Source organism: Loxodonta africana, chromosome 20, assembly GCF_030014295.1.
Source record: "Loxodonta africana isolate mLoxAfr1 chromosome 20, mLoxAfr1.hap2, whole genome shotgun sequence".
NCBI lineage: Eukaryota > Metazoa > Chordata > Mammalia > Proboscidea > Elephantidae > Loxodonta > Loxodonta africana.
In genome coordinates this window covers 54,688,251-54,708,176 of record NC_087361.1, presented here as the reverse complement: position 1 = coordinate 54,708,176, position 19,926 = coordinate 54,688,251, and the positions used below count along the sequence as shown (strand labels likewise).

Genomic DNA, 19,926 nt, shown 5'->3' with positions numbered 1-19,926 from the left:
CTGACGCCAGGAACTTGAAGTGAAAAAAATAAAACCGCACTAATAAGCTGGATCTGAAACCAAACCTTAGTACAAACTGGTAACTGAAATGTGAACTAGCTAAAGTTTGAGAGTATTTCTCAAACACACTTGATGATTCTGCTTAATCAAGTAAACAAACCTAGATACACAGATTTAAAAGCTTTTGAACAGGCTCAAAAACTCAAATAACAAAACAAATCACAGACCCAACTGGAATGAAACTAATATTCCTTTAGAGTGAGCTGATTAAAGATGACATAATGGAAACGTGATTATAAACACTCTTGTCCAAGTCAACATGATATTATGGTGAGTTTTAAACAATCAAGCCTGAGATTATTTTCCAAAAGGAGAATATGCGATCCTTTTGGTCAGTGTGTTTTAGGAGAGCAACATGCAGGAGGAGGAAGGAGGAAGTTAGGGATTCAAAATCATTATGGAAAAGGAAAGGAATCCCAGGCGAGATTAAAGGGAGTGGCTACTTAGAGATGGGAAAGCAAAACACCTCTTGAGACTAATTTTTAACACTTGTTAGCTGCCATTGAGTCAGCCCCTGGCTCATGGCAACCCCATGCACAACAGAATGAAATGCTGCCCTGTCCTACACCATCCCCACATTCGGGTACAGAGCAGACGGTTGCCATCCCTGGTGTTTTCATTGGCTGATTTTTGGAAGTAGATTGCCAGACCTTTCTCCCTAGTCCGTCTTAGTCTGCAAGCTCTGCTGAAGCCTGTTCAGTATCAGAGCAACATGCTAGACTCCACTGACAGGCGGTGGCTGCACATGAGGTGTACTGGCCGGGAATCGAACTTGGGTCTCCCGTGTGGAAGGCAAGAATTCTACAGTAAACCACCAGTGCATCCTTATTTTAACACTTGTTGTTGTTGGTTACTGTCAAACAGGCCCCTGACTCATGGAAGAGTCAGGACACCATTGGTGCAAGACAAATACTGCATCACAAAGGAACCCAGAGTGGTCAAAGTGCAAGTCGTGGGATGCGGAACACAGAGCAGCTGGGCATTACCTGTTGAAAGCTGGGTGGGGAGGGGGTTCATTTCTTTGTCCACCATCTTCTGGTACAAAGCTCTCAGGCTAAAGGGCTCCACTGTGAAAGGCAGAGTCCCAGTCAGCATGGCGTACATGTTCACTCCTCTGAAAAGACAGACATGAAAGATGAGACCAGAGGAGGGCCCGGGGGAGGGGAGACAGAGAGGACACAGGCTCAGCTAAAGCTTCATTACAGTCACTTGGACACCAGCCTTAACAGGCCTTCTCATAGGCATCTTTCTAGAACCCTTGGCACCGCCTTGAAGATCCATAGTGAAAGCTTGGGAGAGAACACTGATTGTGAAGACTTGGACAATGGATCACAGAACCGCGGAGTAGTTTAAAGAGCTGTCTCCTGAGGAAGGGAAACCATTTATCCTCTCTTCAATGGTGAGGTAAGAAGTCAACAGACAGGATGTCTAGGCCAAGTCATATAAAAACACCTGGGAGACGTTAAGAACGTCAAATAAAAGGACTCCTATTTGTACACCAGTGTTGACCACAACACTATTCACAAGAGCCTAAAGGTGAAAACAACCCAAGTGTCCACCAACAGGCGAATGGACAAACGAAATGTGGTACATACATACGATGGAATATTATTCAGGCACTAAGTTTTTTTAAGAGAAATGAAGTTCATGATACCTGGATGAACCTTGGAAACATTACGCTGAGTGAAATAAGTCAGACACAAAAGGACAAATATTGCCTGATCCCATTTATATGAAATATCTGGAATAGGCAAATACACAGAGACCAAAGTTTATTAGGGGCTACCAGGGGCTGGGAGAAGGGGGACATGGGAGCTTCTGTTTAGGGTGATGAAAAATTTTTGGAAATAAATAGTGGTAATTATTGCACAGGACTCAGCCCACAGGGCAAACAGTTCACATGCTCGGCTGCTAACCAAAAGGTTGGAGGTTCAAGTCCACCAAGAGGTGCCTCAGAAGAAAGGCCTGGTGATCTGTTTTCCAAAGAACCAGCCATTGAAAACTCTACGGGGCACGGCTCTACTCTGACACACATGTTGTCGCCATGAGTCAGAGTCAACTTAAGGGCAGCTGGTTTTAATGACTGCATGACACTGCAGATGTAATGAATGTCACTGAAGCTTACACTTAAAAATGCTTAAAATGGCAAAATTTTGTTTCATATATTTTACCACACTTTAAAAAAAAAAAAAAAGTACTCCTGCCATTATGTCATTTTCCAAGTATATATACAAGGTGGAACTGGGAAGAGGTCAAATAAAAAATATAGGAAAAGACTCTAGGCAGGAGTAGAAATAACGGCCTACCCAGTGCACCTGGTTACCGCTCAGCCTGCCTCTTATAAAAAAGTGAGGCTGGGCCCTGCCCTAGAATTCTGCTTTGGCTGCAATCAGAGAAATGGCTTGTGAGGGTCTCCTTTCCACCCTTATTTTTTGTTTTACTGTTTATTCTGAGACTGCAGCCTGGGCCTTGGCCCACCATCTAAGATGCGGCTGAAATGCCTTTTGAAAGGGCTTAACTGCTTATCTCCGAAGCCATCCAGATAACTGCAACATCTTCCTGGAGAATTTTTATTTTCCTGATGTGCAAACCTAATATCATTTTGATGAGATTTCCCGATGGGGATGAAACGCCTGCCTGCCAAGAGGTCTCAAGTGTTCAAAAGAGCCCAAGGGAATATGTTTTAAAGACAGACAATAGGACTTCCAGTCAAAACAGTCAATAAGACTGAATGAAATTAACACCCTCGAGACCCAATCCCATCGGGGCACCTGTGAATCATGGTGCTCCAGGTAACAGCAGGTACAGGCCCATGGGCTCCAGCTCGTGCCGGAGCTCCACAGGTTCATGCACCAAGACCTGGTCCCTCTCCATAACTCAAAATCCAGCTAGGGAGACAGATACACAAACATTCATGCCACAAATGTGTGCTGGATGGCTCTCTGCCCCAGGCAGTATTTTAAACCCATAAAGCCCAAACCCATTGTCAGCTCATAGTGACCCATAGGACAGAGCAGAACTGCCCCATAGGGTTTCCAAGGAGCAGCTAGTGGATTTGAACCGCTGACCTTTTGGTTAGCAGCCAAGCAGCATCACCAGGGCTCCAGGGAGTTCAGTGGTAGTGAACCATACAAGGACCCGCCATCCTGCAACTTAGAGTTGACTGAGAAGAACCAGAAACAACTAACAAATAACTAAGCACAATCCTTTCATGGGGTGATGAGGACAAAGAAAATGGAAAAATGCTGAACTGCACTTTCTGTGCCCACAAGAAGAGTTAAGAGAGAAAGAAGATTCATAAATAAGCACAGGAAGAAGGGGGACCCTGAGACAGTGAAGAGGTACATGTGAGTTTCCTTATGTCTTTGGTTGGCTGTGAGGATGGGAAGCATAAACTGCAAAAACCAAGAAGTGGAGACAAGGCATATGCCAAATCCAATCCAGTTGCCGTGGCATCGATATCAGCTCATGGCGACCCCATGTGTTTCAGAGTAGAACTGTGCTCCATGGAGTTTTCAACGGCTGTGATCTTTCAAAAGTAGATCCTCTGAGGCATCTCTGGATGGAGTTGAACCTCCAACCTTTTGGTTAATAGCCAAGCTCTTAAGCACCTGCACCACCCAGGGACAAGGCATATACAGAGCCATTTAAGGCAGCATTTCCCTGAGTGTACTTACTGAGTGGAACACATTCTCCAGGACAGGAATAGATGGCTCCATGAATAAGCTTTCCATGGACAAATAACTGGGGAGGGTTCATCTGGCATAAGGGGGTGAAGAAGCTTGGAATTCGGAGCAGGTGACTGTGGTGGTAAACCCAGTACTTGCTACTGATGTCTGAGTGGGAGCAGAGACGTGCAATGCAGAAGGAAGAGCAAATAAATAACAGAGACATCTGAAGAGGAGGTGGGAAGTTTTGAACCTGGGTATCTGACAAGCTGTGGTAATAGTGAAAGAATTGAGGAGGCTGGGGAGGAGAGCCAGTTTGGGGGTGGAGGGAAGGGGTATAACTAGCGGTTATATGTTGGAGCCACCACCAGTCTGTCAGTCAGTTTGTCAGACTGGTGGTGGCTTGTGTGTTGCTATGATCCTGGAAGGTATGCCACTGGTATTTCAAATACCAACAGTTACCCATGGTGGACAGGTTTCAGCAGAGCTTCCAGACTAAGACCAGGAAGAAAGTCCTAGCAATCTGCTTCCAAAAGTCAGACAATGAAGACTCTATGAATCACAACAGGATATGTCTGATATAATGCTGGAAGATGAGTCCTCCAGGTTGGAAGGCACTCAAAATACTGTGGTTGCAACAATGGACTTGAGCACACGAAGATGGAGCAAGACCAGGTAATGTTTCATTCTGTTGTAGGGAACCAACTCGAAAGCAACTAAAAACAACAGCACATGTTTGAGAACCTACTGTGTAATGCTGCCTTTCAGATATGTTTATGGTGGAGCTAAACTGTCCCTGGGAGCCCTGATGGCGCAGTGGCTAAGAGCTCGGCTGTTCAGCAGTTCAAATCCACCAGCCTCGTCACTGGCTGACTTCCAGAGGTGACAAAAATCTCAAATCACTGCACACGAGGTTGGTGTTTGCCTCTCTCCATTATCTGCTATGACCACAGATAAGGGCAACATGAGCTTTCTTAAAGATAGAGCCGGGAGCTCCATGTCCCAAGGATGGTTCAACCAGAACAGAGCAAGTGGTATTTACAGTAACTCATTAGTTTACCAAACTGACTCCAGAATTCCATTTCTTTTGGAGGAGTTTACTGTTAACAATGAGTCCCGGGTGGTACAAACGGTTAAGCATTAACTGAAAGGTTGGAGATTCAAGTCTACCCAGGGGCCCCTCCTAAGAAAGGTCTGGAGATCTACTTCTGAAAGATCAGCCACTGAATACCCTATGGAGCCACAGTTTGACTCTGACACACATGGGGTCACCATGAGTCTAAATCGACTTGACAGCAACTGGCTTATCGTCAACAAAAACAGTCACCGATACTTTAGAGAGGGCTCAGCGCTCTCATTCTTGTTTTTCTCACCTGTAAATTGTGGATAACAGTACCCACCTCACAGGCTGTATGAGGGCCCAGTGAACTCAGCCACAGAAAGTGCCGAACGCTGTGCCTGGCATAGATTAAGTGCTGATAAAAGTGATCTTTATTTCATCACTAAACTTTAAAGAACGACATTAATTGGAAGGTAGCTTGAGAGCTAAACACACCGTACCATCCAAGGGTCACACTCCTAGGTATTTACCCATAGAAACTGAAATTCATGTTCACACAAAACCTGCACACGGATGTTTATAGCAGCTTTATTCATACTTGCTCAAAGCTGCAAGGAACAAGATATCCCTAAATAGGTGAACAGAAAAACAAACCCTGATACCTTCATACAACGGAGTATTACTCAGCAATAAAAATAAACCATCAAGCCGAGAAAAGACACAGAGGAACCTCATATGCGTATCGGTAAGTGAAAGAAGCCAGTCAGAAAAGGCCACGTACTGTCTGATTCCAACTCTGTGGCGTTCTGGAAAAGGCAAAGCTGTAGAGACAAGGCAAAGGTCAGCGGAAGGTCAGCGGTTACTCGGGGCTGGAAGGGGTGGGGAGGGATGAACACTGAGGTATGGTCATTTTCAGGGCACTGAAACTACTCTTCCTGATACCATCACGGTGGCCACATGACATGACACATTTATCAAAATTCACTGGACTGTTGACCACAAAGAGAGAACCCTAATGTAGACCACGGCCTTTAGTTAACATGTCGGTATTGGCTCACTAATTCTAGCAAAGGTCCCATGCTAACGAAAGAGGTTAATAACAGGAGGGACCATGTACTAAGGGGAGGGGCCACACAGGGGCTCTCTAAAAAATGAAGTGTATTTAAAAAAAAAAAAAAAAAGAAAGAAAGCTACAATTATATTTGTACTCTATTCCTAAAGAATAACGGATGCCTTTGCTAATAGTAAGAGCCCTAGTGGTGCAGTAGTTAAAGAGTTCGGCTGCTAACTGAAAGGTCAGCCAGTTTGAACTCATCAGCCGCTCCTTGGAAACCCAATAGGCAGTTCTACTCTGTCCTATACGGTCGCTATGAGTTGGAATTGCCTCGATGCAACACATTTGTTTTTTTTTGGGGGGGGGTACACTAACAGCGGAGCCCTGGTGGTGCATTGGTTAAGACCTCGGCTGCTGACTAAAAGGTCAGCAGTTAGAATCCACCAGCTGCTCCTTGGAAACCCTGGGGGCAGTTCTACTCTGTCCTGTAGGGTTGCTATGAGTTGGAATCGACTCAATGGCAATGGCTTTGGGTTTTTTTGGGCGGGGGGTATCTTAATAGTAGTAGAGTCCTAGGAGATTTCAAAAGGGAAATCAGAGTGTCTTGATCCCTTCCCCCTAGAGTTTTCATACATGGTTAGTATCTGGATAAAGAGAGTTAGTATCTGGATAAAGAGAAACCTAGACCCTCTGACATTCCAGAAGTATGTAAGAATACCAAGGGAACAATGTGGAATGCAGTTTATAAACCTCTGTAATCCCATAGAGTTAGCAGGAGTCTCAAAACATGTTCTGAATTTCTTGAGGGGTCTTTTGAAATATGGCCTAGGGGCTTTCTAGGCTCTTGGCAGTAGACAGGAAACCCCTGAGAATCGGAGGTAGTTTTAAAGAGGGAGAGTGAGGAAAGGGTGGACTGAGGGAGTGCAAAAGCCAACACCACTAGGGTTTTTCCAGCAGAAAGAAAAAGGGTGAGTCATTGTTGAGGTAGAAGAAACCCCAAAGACACCAGTGAGGGATAATCTGGCGTTATGGATCGAATTGTGTCCCCTAAAATATGTGTTGGAATCCTAACCCCTATAACTATGGATGTAACCCCATTTGGAAACAGGGTTTTCCTTGTTATATAAACGAGGCCATGTCAGAGTAGGGTGTAAGTCTTAAACCTAATGACTTTTTTTTCTTTAACTTTTATTGTGCTTTAAGTGAAAGTTTACAAATCAAGTCAGTCTCTCATACAAAAATTTATATACACCTTTCTTTTTTTGCTATATACTCCTAGCTGCTCTCCCCCTAATGAGACAGCACACACTTTCCCTCCACTCTCTTTTAGTATCCATTAGGCCAGCTTCTGATGCCCTCTGCCCTCTCATCTCCCCCTCAGACAGGAGATGCCCACATAGTCTCATGTGTCTACTTGATCCAAGAAGTTCACTCTTCACCAGTATCATTTTCTACCCCATAGTCCAGTCCAATCCCTATCTGAAGACTTGGCTTTGGGAATTTGTTCCTGTCTTGGGCTAATAGAAGGTCTAGGGACCATGACCTCTGGGGTCCTTCTAGTGTCAGTCAGACCATTAAGTCTGATCTTTTTACTAGCATTTGAGTTCTGCATCCCACTGCTCTCCTGCTCCCTCAGGGGTTCTCTGTTGTGTTCCCTGTCAGGGCAGTCATCGGTTGTAGCCGGGAACCATCTAGTTCTTCTGGTCTCAGGCTGATGTAGTCTCTGGTTTATATCGCCCTTTCTGTCTCTTGGGCTCATAATTACCTTGTGTTTTTGGTGTTCTTCATTCTCCTTTGCTCCAGGTTTGGTTGAGACCAATTGATGCATCTTAGATGGCTTTCCCGTGTTTAAGGCTCCAGACACAACTCTCCAAGGTGGGATGCAGAACATTTTCTTAATAGATTTTATTACGCCAATTGACTTAGATGTTCCCTGAAATCATGGTCCCCAAACCCCGGCCCCTGCTACACTGGCCCTAATGACTTTTGAGGTATACAATGAGTAGCATCCACACAGAAGCAAGCAAGCACAAATGGGGAGACAGATACACATGGAGACCACCAAGGACCCAAGGAACACCGGGCTACAGAACCTGAGACAGGGACCTTCCCCCAGAGCCAGTGCCCTGAATTTGGACTTCTAGCTTCCTAAACTATGAGAAAACACATTTCTGTGCTTTAGAACCATGCACTTCCGGCATTTCTGTTACAGCACCACTAAGAAACTAAGACGTCTGGTGTAAAAAAAAAAAAAAAGGAGTGACACAGAAAAGCAGCTGGAAGCAGAGAGAGGGAAGGGGCCCCATGGAATATGCGGACTCATCGGAATTCAATCAGGAGTCAAGCGGTGGTCGGGATATTTAGTCTAAGACACAAAAATATTCTCTGGAGGAGAAGTGGAACATGACTGGTCATCCCAGAGCTGAAAGAGAGAGCGTCACCGCTCCCTGGAGAAGTCGGCTGGTGTACTTCGTACAACTCAGGGGACAAAGCCATCGACAGAGCTATGTACCAGCAGGTGGGGGGTGTGATTTCTTGTTCTCACAGCAGGTGTGTGCAGGAGTCTCCGAAACAGCCCAGTTTATACCAGGGCAGCTGAGAGAACCTTCTTCAGCTTCACACGTCGCTTCTATGTGACTCTTCAAGTCAGAAAATGCCTTGGAATAGTTAAAAATAATTCTCCCCCTAAAAACAATATCCTTTCATCATTCAGATCATCTTTCATTACAACTTCTGATTTAAGGTCTAGTGGGAAGAGATTTGCTATGGATTAAATTGTGCCCCCGAAAACTATGTGTTAATTCCTGGCCCTTTTACCTGTACCAGAGCCCTGGTGGTGCAGTGGTTAAAGTGATTGACTGCTGAAAGGTCAGCGGTTCGAAACCACCAGCGAGTCCTCAGGAGAAAGATGTGGCAATCTGCATCCTTAAAAATTTACAGCCTCGGAAACCCTATGGGGTCACTATGAATTGGAATCGACTCAACGGCAGTGGGGTGGGTTGGTTTGGGTTTTGGTACCTGTACCAAACAGGATGTGATCTTGTTTAGAAATACGAGTGTTCTTTTTATTATGTTCATAAGATCAACCAGAGTAGATTCTAATCCCAATCACTTCTAAGTCATAGAAAAAAAAAAACTAGAGAAGACCCAGAGTGCACGCATGTCACATGAAGGTTGACTACAAGCCAAGGAGTCAAGGAACATCCAGGGCTGCCTATGAGGTTAGGAATCAACACAGCTGAGACCTGATGTGCACTTTTAGCCTCCAGAACTGTGAGAAAATGAATTTCTCCTCTCTAAGGCCACCCACATGTGGTATTTCTACAATTACAGTAGCACCAGGGAACTAAGACAAGCTCCATCCACTTGTAGTATCTCAACTTCACTATTGCTCCATTAAATGGTCTGTGTTCAGCCAGAAATTAGTTTCCTGTACATCTTTCTTCCTTTCCTTTCCTCCTTCCGCTCTTCTGCTGTAGATGCACACGCTAGCTACAAATAAATAAATAAAAGTCTTAGATTTTATAACTAAAAAAATCTCAGAAGGTAAGGGAAGTTTCTCTCTTAGAAGCTGAAAGCCCTAAACCTCCCAAAAGAAGGCATGTGTATCCTTTTCCCTCCTCCTTCTCCTTTCCATTCTTCATATCTGAGGAAGTCTGAGGGAAGAAAATACTATCCTTCTGTATTTGACCCCTGCCAGTAGCTCATGGTGTCTGAGAGACTAGAAAGTGGAGTTCGAGGCCTGGAGCAAATTCTTTCCCTTCCTGAGTGCCTACGTCTACATTCAGATAGCTAGGCTGGAAACAAAATGGCTCCCTTTGGCCAACTTGTCTACCCAAGGGTATGGTACTGGGGACAGAGATTTTCTCCCCACAACATTCATGCAGATGCAGTGAGGCTGAGAAGGTGGCCAGGGTGTGCTGTGCACCACTCTCCACTGGGCACCACGTCTTCATACTAATACTTCGCCTGCCCTAGGTGTCCCCAGGACAGCAAAGAGTAACTGTGGCTGAAAAACTGTTGCATCCTCAATCCTTTGTGGAGAGAACTCTCAATTTCTGTTTTCCTTACACCCTAAAGGATTCACTAAAGTTCTCAAACGAGCACTTTAATATTCTGAAAATGATGTTAATTTTGATCCTTCCCATTTAAAAAAGTATCGCTGCAAAATAACAAGTGTTGACAAGGGTGGGGAGAAACTGGAACCCCGTGCATTGCTGGAGGGAATGTAAGATGGTGCAGCCGCTGTGGAGAACAGTTTGACAGTTCCTCAAAAAGTTCAACACAGAATTACCACCAAAAAAAAAGCAAACCACTGCTGTCAAGCCAATTCCAACTCGTAACGACTTTATAGGACAGAGCAGAACTGCTCAATAGAGTTTCCAAGGAGCAGGTGGTGGATTTGAACTGCCGATCTTTTGGTTAGCAGCTGTGGCTCTCCATAGCTCTTAACCACTGACCCAGCAATTCCACTCTAGGCTGTGAATTGTGTCCTCCCCAAATACATATTCAAATCCTGGACCCTATACCTATAAAGATGACACTGTTTGGAAATATGGCTTTCTTTTCTTTGTCATATAATTGGGTCATACTGGAGTCAGGCGGTTCTGAACCTAATCACTTCTAAGTTACAAAGAGAGCAAAATGCACAGAGACACACACAGGGAGACGAGGAAGGCAGGTGGCACAGACAGGTGTACCTAAACAGATTTCTAGAAGATACTAGAAGCTGAAACAGATGAGAGCCATGCCCTGGATTCAGACCTGTAGCCTCCTGAGCTCTGAGAAGATAAATTTCTGTCCTTAAAGGCGCCCACGTGTGGTATTTCTGTTAAGGCAGCACTAGGAAACTAAGACATAAGTACACACTTGAAGACCTGAAAACAGGGCTTCAAACAGATCCTTGTACACCAGTGTTGACTGCAGCATTATTTGCAATAACCAACAGGTGGAAACAACCCAAGTGTGCATCACCAGAGGAGTGGGTACACAAAATGTGGTGCACACACATAAAGGAACCCTACTCAGACATCAAGAGAGATGAAGTTTTCATACGTGCTACAAAACGCACTGACCTTGAAAACACTATGCTGAGTGAAATATGCCAGACACAAGGGGAGAGAGATAGTATGACCCCACTTACACTCGGCAAATATACAGAGACTGAGAGTAGGTTAGGGATTACCTGGGGTGGGGGAGCGGAAGGGAGCAGCAATGTTTGACGGGTTCAGAGTCTCCTGTTACCGCAGAAACACAGACAGCAGTGAAGGTTGGAAAAAAAGAACGTCTGCCACTCTGAGTTAAAGTCAGGTAGCAACAACAAAGGCTAACTGTACCAGAATGGGTAGTTTTGCTTTTGAGTCTCAAATCTTAAAATTCACTGGAGAGAGAGAGAGAGCTGGTGGCACAGTGGTTAAGAGCTCAGCTGCTAACCGAAAGGTCGGCCGCTCGAACCCACCAGCTGCTCTGTGGGAGAAAGATGTGGCAGTCTGCTTCCATAAAGATTATAAAGATTACAGCCTTAGAAATCCTATGGGGCAGTCCTATAGAGTCATTATGAGTCAGAATCAACTCAACAGCAATGACTTTTATTATATATGTGTGTGTGTGTGTATATATATACACTTTTTTTTTTCTAGTCAGGAAAGAAGAGAGTGATTTTAAGGATATTTTTCATGGTCCTAAAAATAACTACCGTTGCAAATAATAAAACAGACCCCAAGAAACAGTGCAGCCTTTGCCACTACAGAGTTAATTCCTGCTTCACCAGGAGGAGGGGGGTCCTGAGGCCATTTGTAGGAAGAGCTGTCTTTTTCCCAAGGTTTCTCTGAATGACATGCTGGTTTTCTTCCAAAGCCAGCCTCAGGAATCTTCGAGCAAGGCTCTGTCTGTTAGGGGCCAGAACCTCCAGAGAGGAGAGCTTGCTTTTGATTTTGGAAGTGAGCTCTTCATTCTGTTGTTGCTTCAGAGCAATGAAAGAAGTAGGCATCTTATAATAAAAGGATCCGACCCGGGGAGAAAACAGGTTCCATTTCCACTCTCTTTTTAAACACTCTTTTAAATTAAATTCTCTGTGGGTTTTCCGTTTCCAATTCCGCCACCAAAGTCACAGGCACTACACAGAAACTTAACCAGTATCCCAAACACAACACCCCAAAGCAGCGGAAAATTAATCTCTTCAAGAAGGCTCTGAAGTTTCTTGTTTTCTCCAAGATTAACAGTAATTAGACTGTTCACACGGCCCCGACTTTGAATATGCTGTTCCCTCTGCCTGCAAACCTCTCCCCTCCTCCACGTAGCAAGCTCCAGTCATCCCTCAGGACCAATTACGTTCTCCCTCTGGGGCCTTCACGAGTTAACCCAGCTGTGCCCTCTCCCCTGTGCATTCAATGTTTATTTACAAAAGAGACGTGATTCCCACGAGGCGGTGGTGTTAGCTGCTGTTGAGTTGGCCCGACTCCTGGTGACCCCGTGCACAACGAAATGAAAAGCTGCCTGGTCACACACCATCCTTCATGACTGGCTGCAGGCTGAACCACTGTGATCCATAGGGTCTTCACTGGCTGATTTTTGGCAGCAGATCACCAGTCCTTTCTTCTTTGTGTCTTAGTCTAGAAGCTCCACTGAAACTTCTGTAGCAACAGAGCAACATGCAAACCTCCATGGACAGATGGGTGGTGCTTGTGCACGAGGTATACTGTCTGAGAATCGAACTCAGGTCTCCAGTACAGAAGGCAGGTAGTCCCCGACTTACAGTGTATTCAAGTGACGACAAACCGCACCTATGATGGTCTTTTTTTTCCTTTTGTACAACTTTTATTTATTTTTTTTACTGTACTTTAGACGAAAGTTTACAGAACAAACTAGCATCTCATTAAAGAGTTACTACATACATTGTTTTATGACATTGGTTAACAACCCCATGACATTCTCCCTTCTCGATCTGGGGCTCCCATTACCAGCTTTCCTGTCCCCTCCTACCTTCTAGTCCTTGCCCCTGAGCTGTTGTGCCCCTTCAGTCTAGTTTTGTTTTATGGGCCTGTCTATTCTTTGCCTGAAGGGTCTACCTCAGGGGTGACTTCATTACTGGGCTAAAAGGTGTCCAGGGGCCATACTCTCAGGGTTTCTCCAATCTCTGTCAGGCCAGTAAGTCTGGTCTTTTTTTTTGTGAGTTAGAGTTTTGTTCTACATTTTTCTCCAACTCTGTCCGGGACCCTCTACTGTGATTCCTGTCAGAGCAGTCAGTGGTGGTAACTGGGCACCATCTCATTGTACTGAACTCAGTCTGGTGGAGGCCATGGTAGTTGGGGTTCATCAGTCCTTTGGACAGATCTTTCCCTTGTATCTTCAGTTTTCCTCATTCTCCCTTGCTCCCGAAGACGGGAGACCAGTGCAGTATCTTAGATGGCTGCTCACAGGCTTTTAAGACCCCAAACGCTACTCACCAAAGTAGAATGTAGAACATTTTCTGTATAAACTATGTTATGCCAATTGAGCTAGATGTTTCCCGAGACCATGGTCCCCATAGCCCTCAGCCCAGCAATTCGGTCCCTCAGGGAGTCTGGTTGTGTCTATGGAGCTTCCATGACCTTGTCTTGTACAAGTTGTGCTGGCTTCCCCAGAATTATGTACTGTCTTTCCCTTCATCAAATCTTTTGTACATCTTATTGTTAGTAATATGTACGATAATATTAAAATATATCTGTAAATTTATATGTAATATTTCCAACTCCCAAAGACAAATAAAGATCAGATTTATAAAGATACTGATAATAAATGGCGATAATAATGAAAACTTAAAAAAAAAGAGGTATTTGACTTGAGTCAGAACCAACTTATGACGGAGTTGTTGAAACAGAACCCCATTATAAGTTGGGGATTACCTGTACTGAACCACCAATGCCCCCTCTTACACAGCAGAAATGTGTGAGTGATTATAAAAAACAGCCCCAAGTTCCCTGCAAAAAATGAAATCTCTCTCTCTTCCTCTTGACTCTGGACTTTGTCATGTGAATTGCTGTGGCCCATGGGACATTAGCAAATGTGACAAGAGGAAGCTTGAGTAATGACCGTGCTCTGAGTCTTTCACTCTCTTGCTCCTGGGGACTCTTCTACCATGTGAACAAAATAATGAGACATACATGACAGTGCCCCAGCTGACAGCAGCCCAACCACCAAACACGTGAGTGAAGCCATCCCAAGACATCCATGAATGAACCTGGGCAAAACCAGCAGAAGAACCACCCAGCTGAGCCCAGCCCAAACTGACACCCCCACACAATTTTGAGCTAATAAATGGTGGCCCTTTTTAAGCCACTAAGTTTTGGGGTGGTTTGCTATATAGAAAATAGGTAACAAACACAATACATGCTAAACGAACATAGAACGGATGAATCAAATAATTGATCAATGATCAATGAACAAAATAGAAAAGACCAGTGGGTTTTTTGGGGGGGTATATATATACATATATGGAGCCCCAGTGGCATAGTGGCTAAGAGCTCAGCTGCTAACCAAAAGGTTGGCAGTTCGAATCTACCAGGCACTCCTTGGAATCTCTTTGGGACAGTTCTACTCTGTACTATAGGGTCGCTATGAGTCGGAATCAACTCAATGGCAATAGGTTTGGTTTGGTTTTATACATATATAGATTTACATATAGTTGTTGTTAGGTGCTGTTGAGTCGATTCTGACTGAAGAGCTGGGAAATACCATCCTCAGCAAAGGAAACACCAAGTGCACTGCCCAGAGAGGAAGAAGATCAACATGGAGACCAACATGGCTGAATAACCAGGAGTAGAGGGCAGGATGGTACGTGATGAGGCAGGAAAGGTGAGCAGAAGGCAAGTCCCACAAGGATGGTGACCCCAGCACCAAGGTAGGGTTTTGTTCAGATTGCAATGGAAAGTTCTAGAAGGATCTTCAGCAGAACCTAACTCTGCCCTGGCATGCGCCATCCTCACAATTATTGTTACGCTTGAGCCCACTGTTGTAACCACTGTATCAATCCATCTCCTGGAGGGTCTTCTTCTTTTTCGCTGACTCTCTACAAAGCATGATGTCCTTCTCCAAGGACTCATCCCTCCTGATAACATGTCCAAAGTATCTGAGACATAATCTCTCCATCCTTGCTTCTAAGGAGCATATTCTGGTCATACTTCTTCCAAAACAGATTTATTACATATATATGTATATGTATGTGTATGTTTATGTGTATGTGTGCGTGTATACACACACACACGCACACACACACACACACACACATAAAATGCCTCAAGGCACCCTGGCGGTATAACGGTTAAGAGTCCGGCTGCTAACAGAAAGGTTGGCAGTTGGAACCCACCCAGCTTCTCCATAAGAGAAAGTCCTGGCAATCTGCTCCTGTAAAGATCACAGCCTAGAGAGCCCTATGAGGCGGTTCTGCTCTGTCACATGGGTTGCTATGAGCTGGGATCGACTCCCAGCACCCAACAACATAAGATATCTCTCTGGTTCTGTTTCTCCAGAACACCAAGACAGATGTCATCTGCTGCTGCCATCTGCACCCTCTCCGTGAGCCCCGGCCCACCCCCTCTATACCTTCACACACCACACCCCACCCGCAGCCTGCTGACTGCCCACACCTCTGCTGGGCAACGCCGCTGCCCAGTAGCGCAGACTTCAGCCCGTGAGCCCTAAGCACAGACACAGCTCCACCACCTGCAGGTTGAGCAAGCCTCCGCATAGGCCTCTGTCCTTAACGTGGGCTGGGAGGCGTGCCCAGAGGCCTGTCCTGAGGGGTGAAGGGGTCGATGAATGCAGAGCAAGCAGCCCGGGCCTGGTGGTGTCAGGCTCAGGAGTGGAAGCTGACGTCTACTAACCCATTCCACCCCTTCCCCATCAGCTGGGCGAGTCCTCTTAGCCCCGATTCCGGGGAATACCAGCCCTTTCTGGAGAGGTCACGGAGACTCTGTATCCCTCAGAATCTTGTTCTGGTCACTGGCTCCTTTCTGATCCCGAAATTCCTGAATGCCTCTCACTTCTAGGCCCTCGTGGTGGGTCATGCTCCTCAGTTTGCTTCCCACGCCAACTTAGCCCTTGGCTCCACATCTTCTGTTCACCTGTGGTGGTTGTTAGCAGCCACAGAGTTGGGCCCCGACTCATGGCGACCCCATGCACAGCGAGAAACACTGCCAGGGCCGTGCCATCCCCATGATCAGCTGCGGATTGGACTGCTGTGAACCACAGGATTTCATTGGCTGGTTTTCGGAAGTAGATCTCCAGACCTTTCTTCCTAGTCTGTCTAGGTCTGGGAGCGCCACTGAAACCTGTTCAGCATCGCAGCAACATGCAAACCTCCACTGACAGAAGGGTGGTGGCTGTGTTTGAGGGGCACTGGTCAGGAATCAAACTCAGGTCTCCCTCATGGAAGACGAAAATTCTACCACTGAACCATACTTAGATAAAATGCCTATCCTTCCTCGGTTCCTCCCTTCCTTTTTCTCCCAAGAGAGGGGGATGGGTTAGGATTCTAACACACATTTTGGGAGGGCACAGTTCAATCCACAGCACCAAGCCACTAACTTTTCTTTCAGTTTCTCCCAATCCTTTGGCCATTATGTCTCCTCCCCATTCCCTGTCACCAGGCTTAAATCTCATCCCTAAATCTTCTGGGTTTTCTGGCTCCTTCTTCTCCAAAACCATTTTTTTTTTTTTTGAGGGGGGCTAGGGAGGTGTATACAGATTACAAGCAGTGATGGGGGCCAAAGAGGAAATTAAAGGGTGAGGGGGATAGAGTCATGGGTGAGCCCTGTGATGGGGAACACAGACATGGCCTCCCTGCAGTGGTGACACCTGGATTAAAACTGTAACACGGGAATGAGTGGGCCACTCGAAGAGCTGGGAAATGTCATCCTCAGCAAAGGAAACACCAAGTGCACAGCCCAGAGAGGAAAAAGATCATCATGGAGACCAACATGGCTGAAGAACCAGGAGTAAATGGTGGGATGGTATGTGATGAAGCAGGAGAGGTGAGCAGAAGGCAAGCCCCAAAAGGATGGTGACCCTGGCACCAAGGTAGGGTTTTATTCAGATTGCAACGGAAAGTTCTAGAAGGATCTTCAGCAAGCAAAGGACATGTAGTGATTCATGAAACCAGACTATGAGCTACTTGAATGCAAAGACTTTGTTTTCTTCTCCCCCCAGGGCTAAAATGAATTTTGGTAAAGGCTGTTCAGCAAGTGTGTGAAGAAAAGACTGGGAAGGACAGGAAAGCAAAACCCCCAAAGGGTCCATATTCTGCATTTCAGAGCCTAGACTGTAGTACATTCTCACCAAATATGCAAACACTATTACATACAAAAGTGACCGTGGAGACAACAGGAGGGACAATTTACTTTTATAAGCTCAGTAACTCACATGGACCAGACATCGATTTTGGGGCCATATTTCTTCCTGGCAAGCAGTTCGGGCGCGGCGTAGGCAGGGCTGCCACACTGTGTGCTGAAGGGGTCCGAGTAACCCAGGATCCCTGCGCAGTTGCTCAAACCAAAGTCTGTAAAAAGGGGGCGGACAAAACCGACTCCGAATTAGAAAATGTGGAAATGAAGAGGAGGGGAAAAATAAAAGACAGCAGGAAAGGAAACATTCTCTCAGGCTAACACATAATTTCACATCCAAAGAAAACCCAGGCCACAGCTGCAAACCATAACCCCTGGATATGAGTCTCAGTACAAAAGGGGAGGAAGGTTGTCAGGTGACAGCTTTCTTGCTTAACTAGAAACATTTTACAGCAAACCTCACTGTAAAATCCAGCTAGAGCTAAAAGTATGTTGAACGAAAATGCATATTTCCATCAAATCTTGCAAATGAGTCATCCAGGAGAAGGAAAGGCTTTGCTTTCTAGGACTGGGGCAGGACGAGAAAACCTGGCCAGGGATGCAAAGTCAGCCTCCGGGCTTCCAGGGGCCAAGTGGGGGAAAAGCTAAAGGAAGACTGATTTCCTCTGGCTGGTGCCCCTGCCACCCTCGGTGACATGCGATTCAGCCATTTACAGTGGGCTTTTTCAGCTGAATGTTTTCATTTCGTGCAAGTCTCCTAAAAATTTCCCCAATCCTTGCAGCACATATGGTGATCTGAACATGAAAAAAAAAAACGCCCAATAATTTACCCACTGCTGTCAAGTCTATTCTGACTCATGGCAACGCCATGTGTTATAGAGTAGAACTGCACTCCACAGGGTTTTCTTGGCTGTGGGGGAATCGTTGAAGAAGTAAATGGCCAGGCCTATCCTCCATGGTGCCACTGGGTGGGTTCAAACCACCAACCGTTAGCTTAGTTGTTGACTGCAAATCATTCGTGCCACCCAGGGGCCCTCCCAACAATTTAGACAACACTAAATATTGGCCTAAAAACCGAATCCTGGAAAGGTGGCAATGTGAGTGAGACTAGGTGACCTTGTGGCATTGCTTCATTCTTGGACGGTTAAGGCAACTGGGAAGAGGAAGCACCCCTATGCATCTAAAGCTACTCTGGGTCCATCATGCCTTTTGTGGCTTGTTTTCTTCTGATCTTAAAGATACTACAGCTGACAGCTCATTAGAGCGGTGTTAGTGGTATGTATGCCCTTATCTGATAGTTTTCCTCCATCTTTGTTGTCTCAGAATTAAAATCAAGGTTCATTCTTTGAACTTCAATGTAAATATTATGGCCCCGTGCCCCCAAAGACAAGACTTTCGGGCCACAAGGCTCAATCGGGAAGGGGCTATGATGAGAGACTGCCTCCAAAGTCTTGCACAAAAACCTTGTCTTTCCTCAATCAGCAATATTTATACCTAATTTCCTTATTGACTTTTCTCCTGCACTCAAACGTGTCTCCACCTGCAAAATGGAGCATCTATTTAAGCTTTGGGGAAGCTCAGAAAAGGGATAACACAGAACAGGGTCGAGCTTTGAGTCCATGAAGTCACTCACACGCCACGGATCGAGATGCCATGCCAAAAAGATCTTCCAGGCGTCCTCGGCTTAAGTTGCATCACAAAATAACTTTTCTAAAATAGAGCCCCAGCCAAGCAGAGCTCCGAGAACTCTCTCTGGCTCTGCACCCACCTAAACTCTTCAGCCCAGACTCCATGGTGAAGAAGCAGAACCTACAACAGGGGTCGGCAAACCAACTAGAGATAAACTGTGTGCTCAGCATTTAACGTTTCCTTTGTTTTTGTTTGTTAATTTTATTACGGTAAAATATATACAACTAAACATTAGCCATTTTAACTGTTTTTATGAGCACAATTCAGGGACATTAATTACATTCACCGCTGTTTCCATCACCCTAAACAGAAACTGGGTACCCCTAAGGCATTAATTCCCCATTTCCTCCTCCCCCCAGTCCCTGGTAACCAGTAATAAGCTTTGGTCTCTGTCATTCGCCTAGCGTAGAATTTTATATAAGTGAGAATCATACAATATGTGTCTTTTTGTCTCACTTATTTTAAAATGTAATGTTTTCAAGGAGTCGTCGGATGGTACGAACGGATAACGCATTCAGCTGCTAACTGAAAGGTTGAAGGTTCGAGTCCACCCAGACGTACCTCAGAATAAAGGTCTAGTAAGCTACTTCCGAAAAAATCAACGACTGAAAACCTTATGGAGCACAGTTTTACTCTGATACACATGAGTCACCATGAGTCAAGTTGACTCAATGTCAACTTTTTTTTTTTTAATTTTACTGTGATTTAGGTAAAAGTTTACACCCCAAATTAGTTTCTCATTCAAAAATTTACACACTTATTGTTTTGGGACATTGGTTGCAATCCCCACATTGTGTCAGCACTCTCCTCCTTTCCCTGTCCATTCGTCCAGTTTTCCTGTCCCTTCCTGCCTTCTTATCTTTGCTTTTGGGTCAGGAGTTGCCCATTTGTTCTTGTGTACTTGATTAAACTAAGAAGCACGTTCCTCACATGTGTTATTGTTTGTTTCATAGGCCTGTCTAATCTTTGGCTGAAGGGTGGATTTCGGAAGTGGCTTCAGTTCTGAGGTAGCAGGGTGTCCTGGGCCAGGGTCTCAGGGGTTCCTCCAGTCTCTGTCAGGCCAGTAATCAACGTCAA

General features: G+C 45.4%; 1 protein-coding gene across 1 annotated transcript in view; it reads right to left on the bottom strand.

The window, feature by feature from the left end:
* HUNK (hormonally up-regulated Neu-associated kinase) overlaps nt 1-19,926 on the bottom strand; it is a 134,067-nt gene that overhangs the window by 42,310 nt on the left and 71,831 nt on the right. The window contains exons 4-5 of the mRNA XM_064273184.1: nt 17,240-17,375; nt 1,047-1,174 (exon numbers count right to left, since the gene is read on the bottom strand). Coding sequence (XP_064129254.1) covers nt 1,047-1,174; nt 17,240-17,375 — 264 coding nt within the window. The remainder of the gene's footprint in view (nt 1-1,046; nt 1,175-17,239; nt 17,376-19,926) is intronic.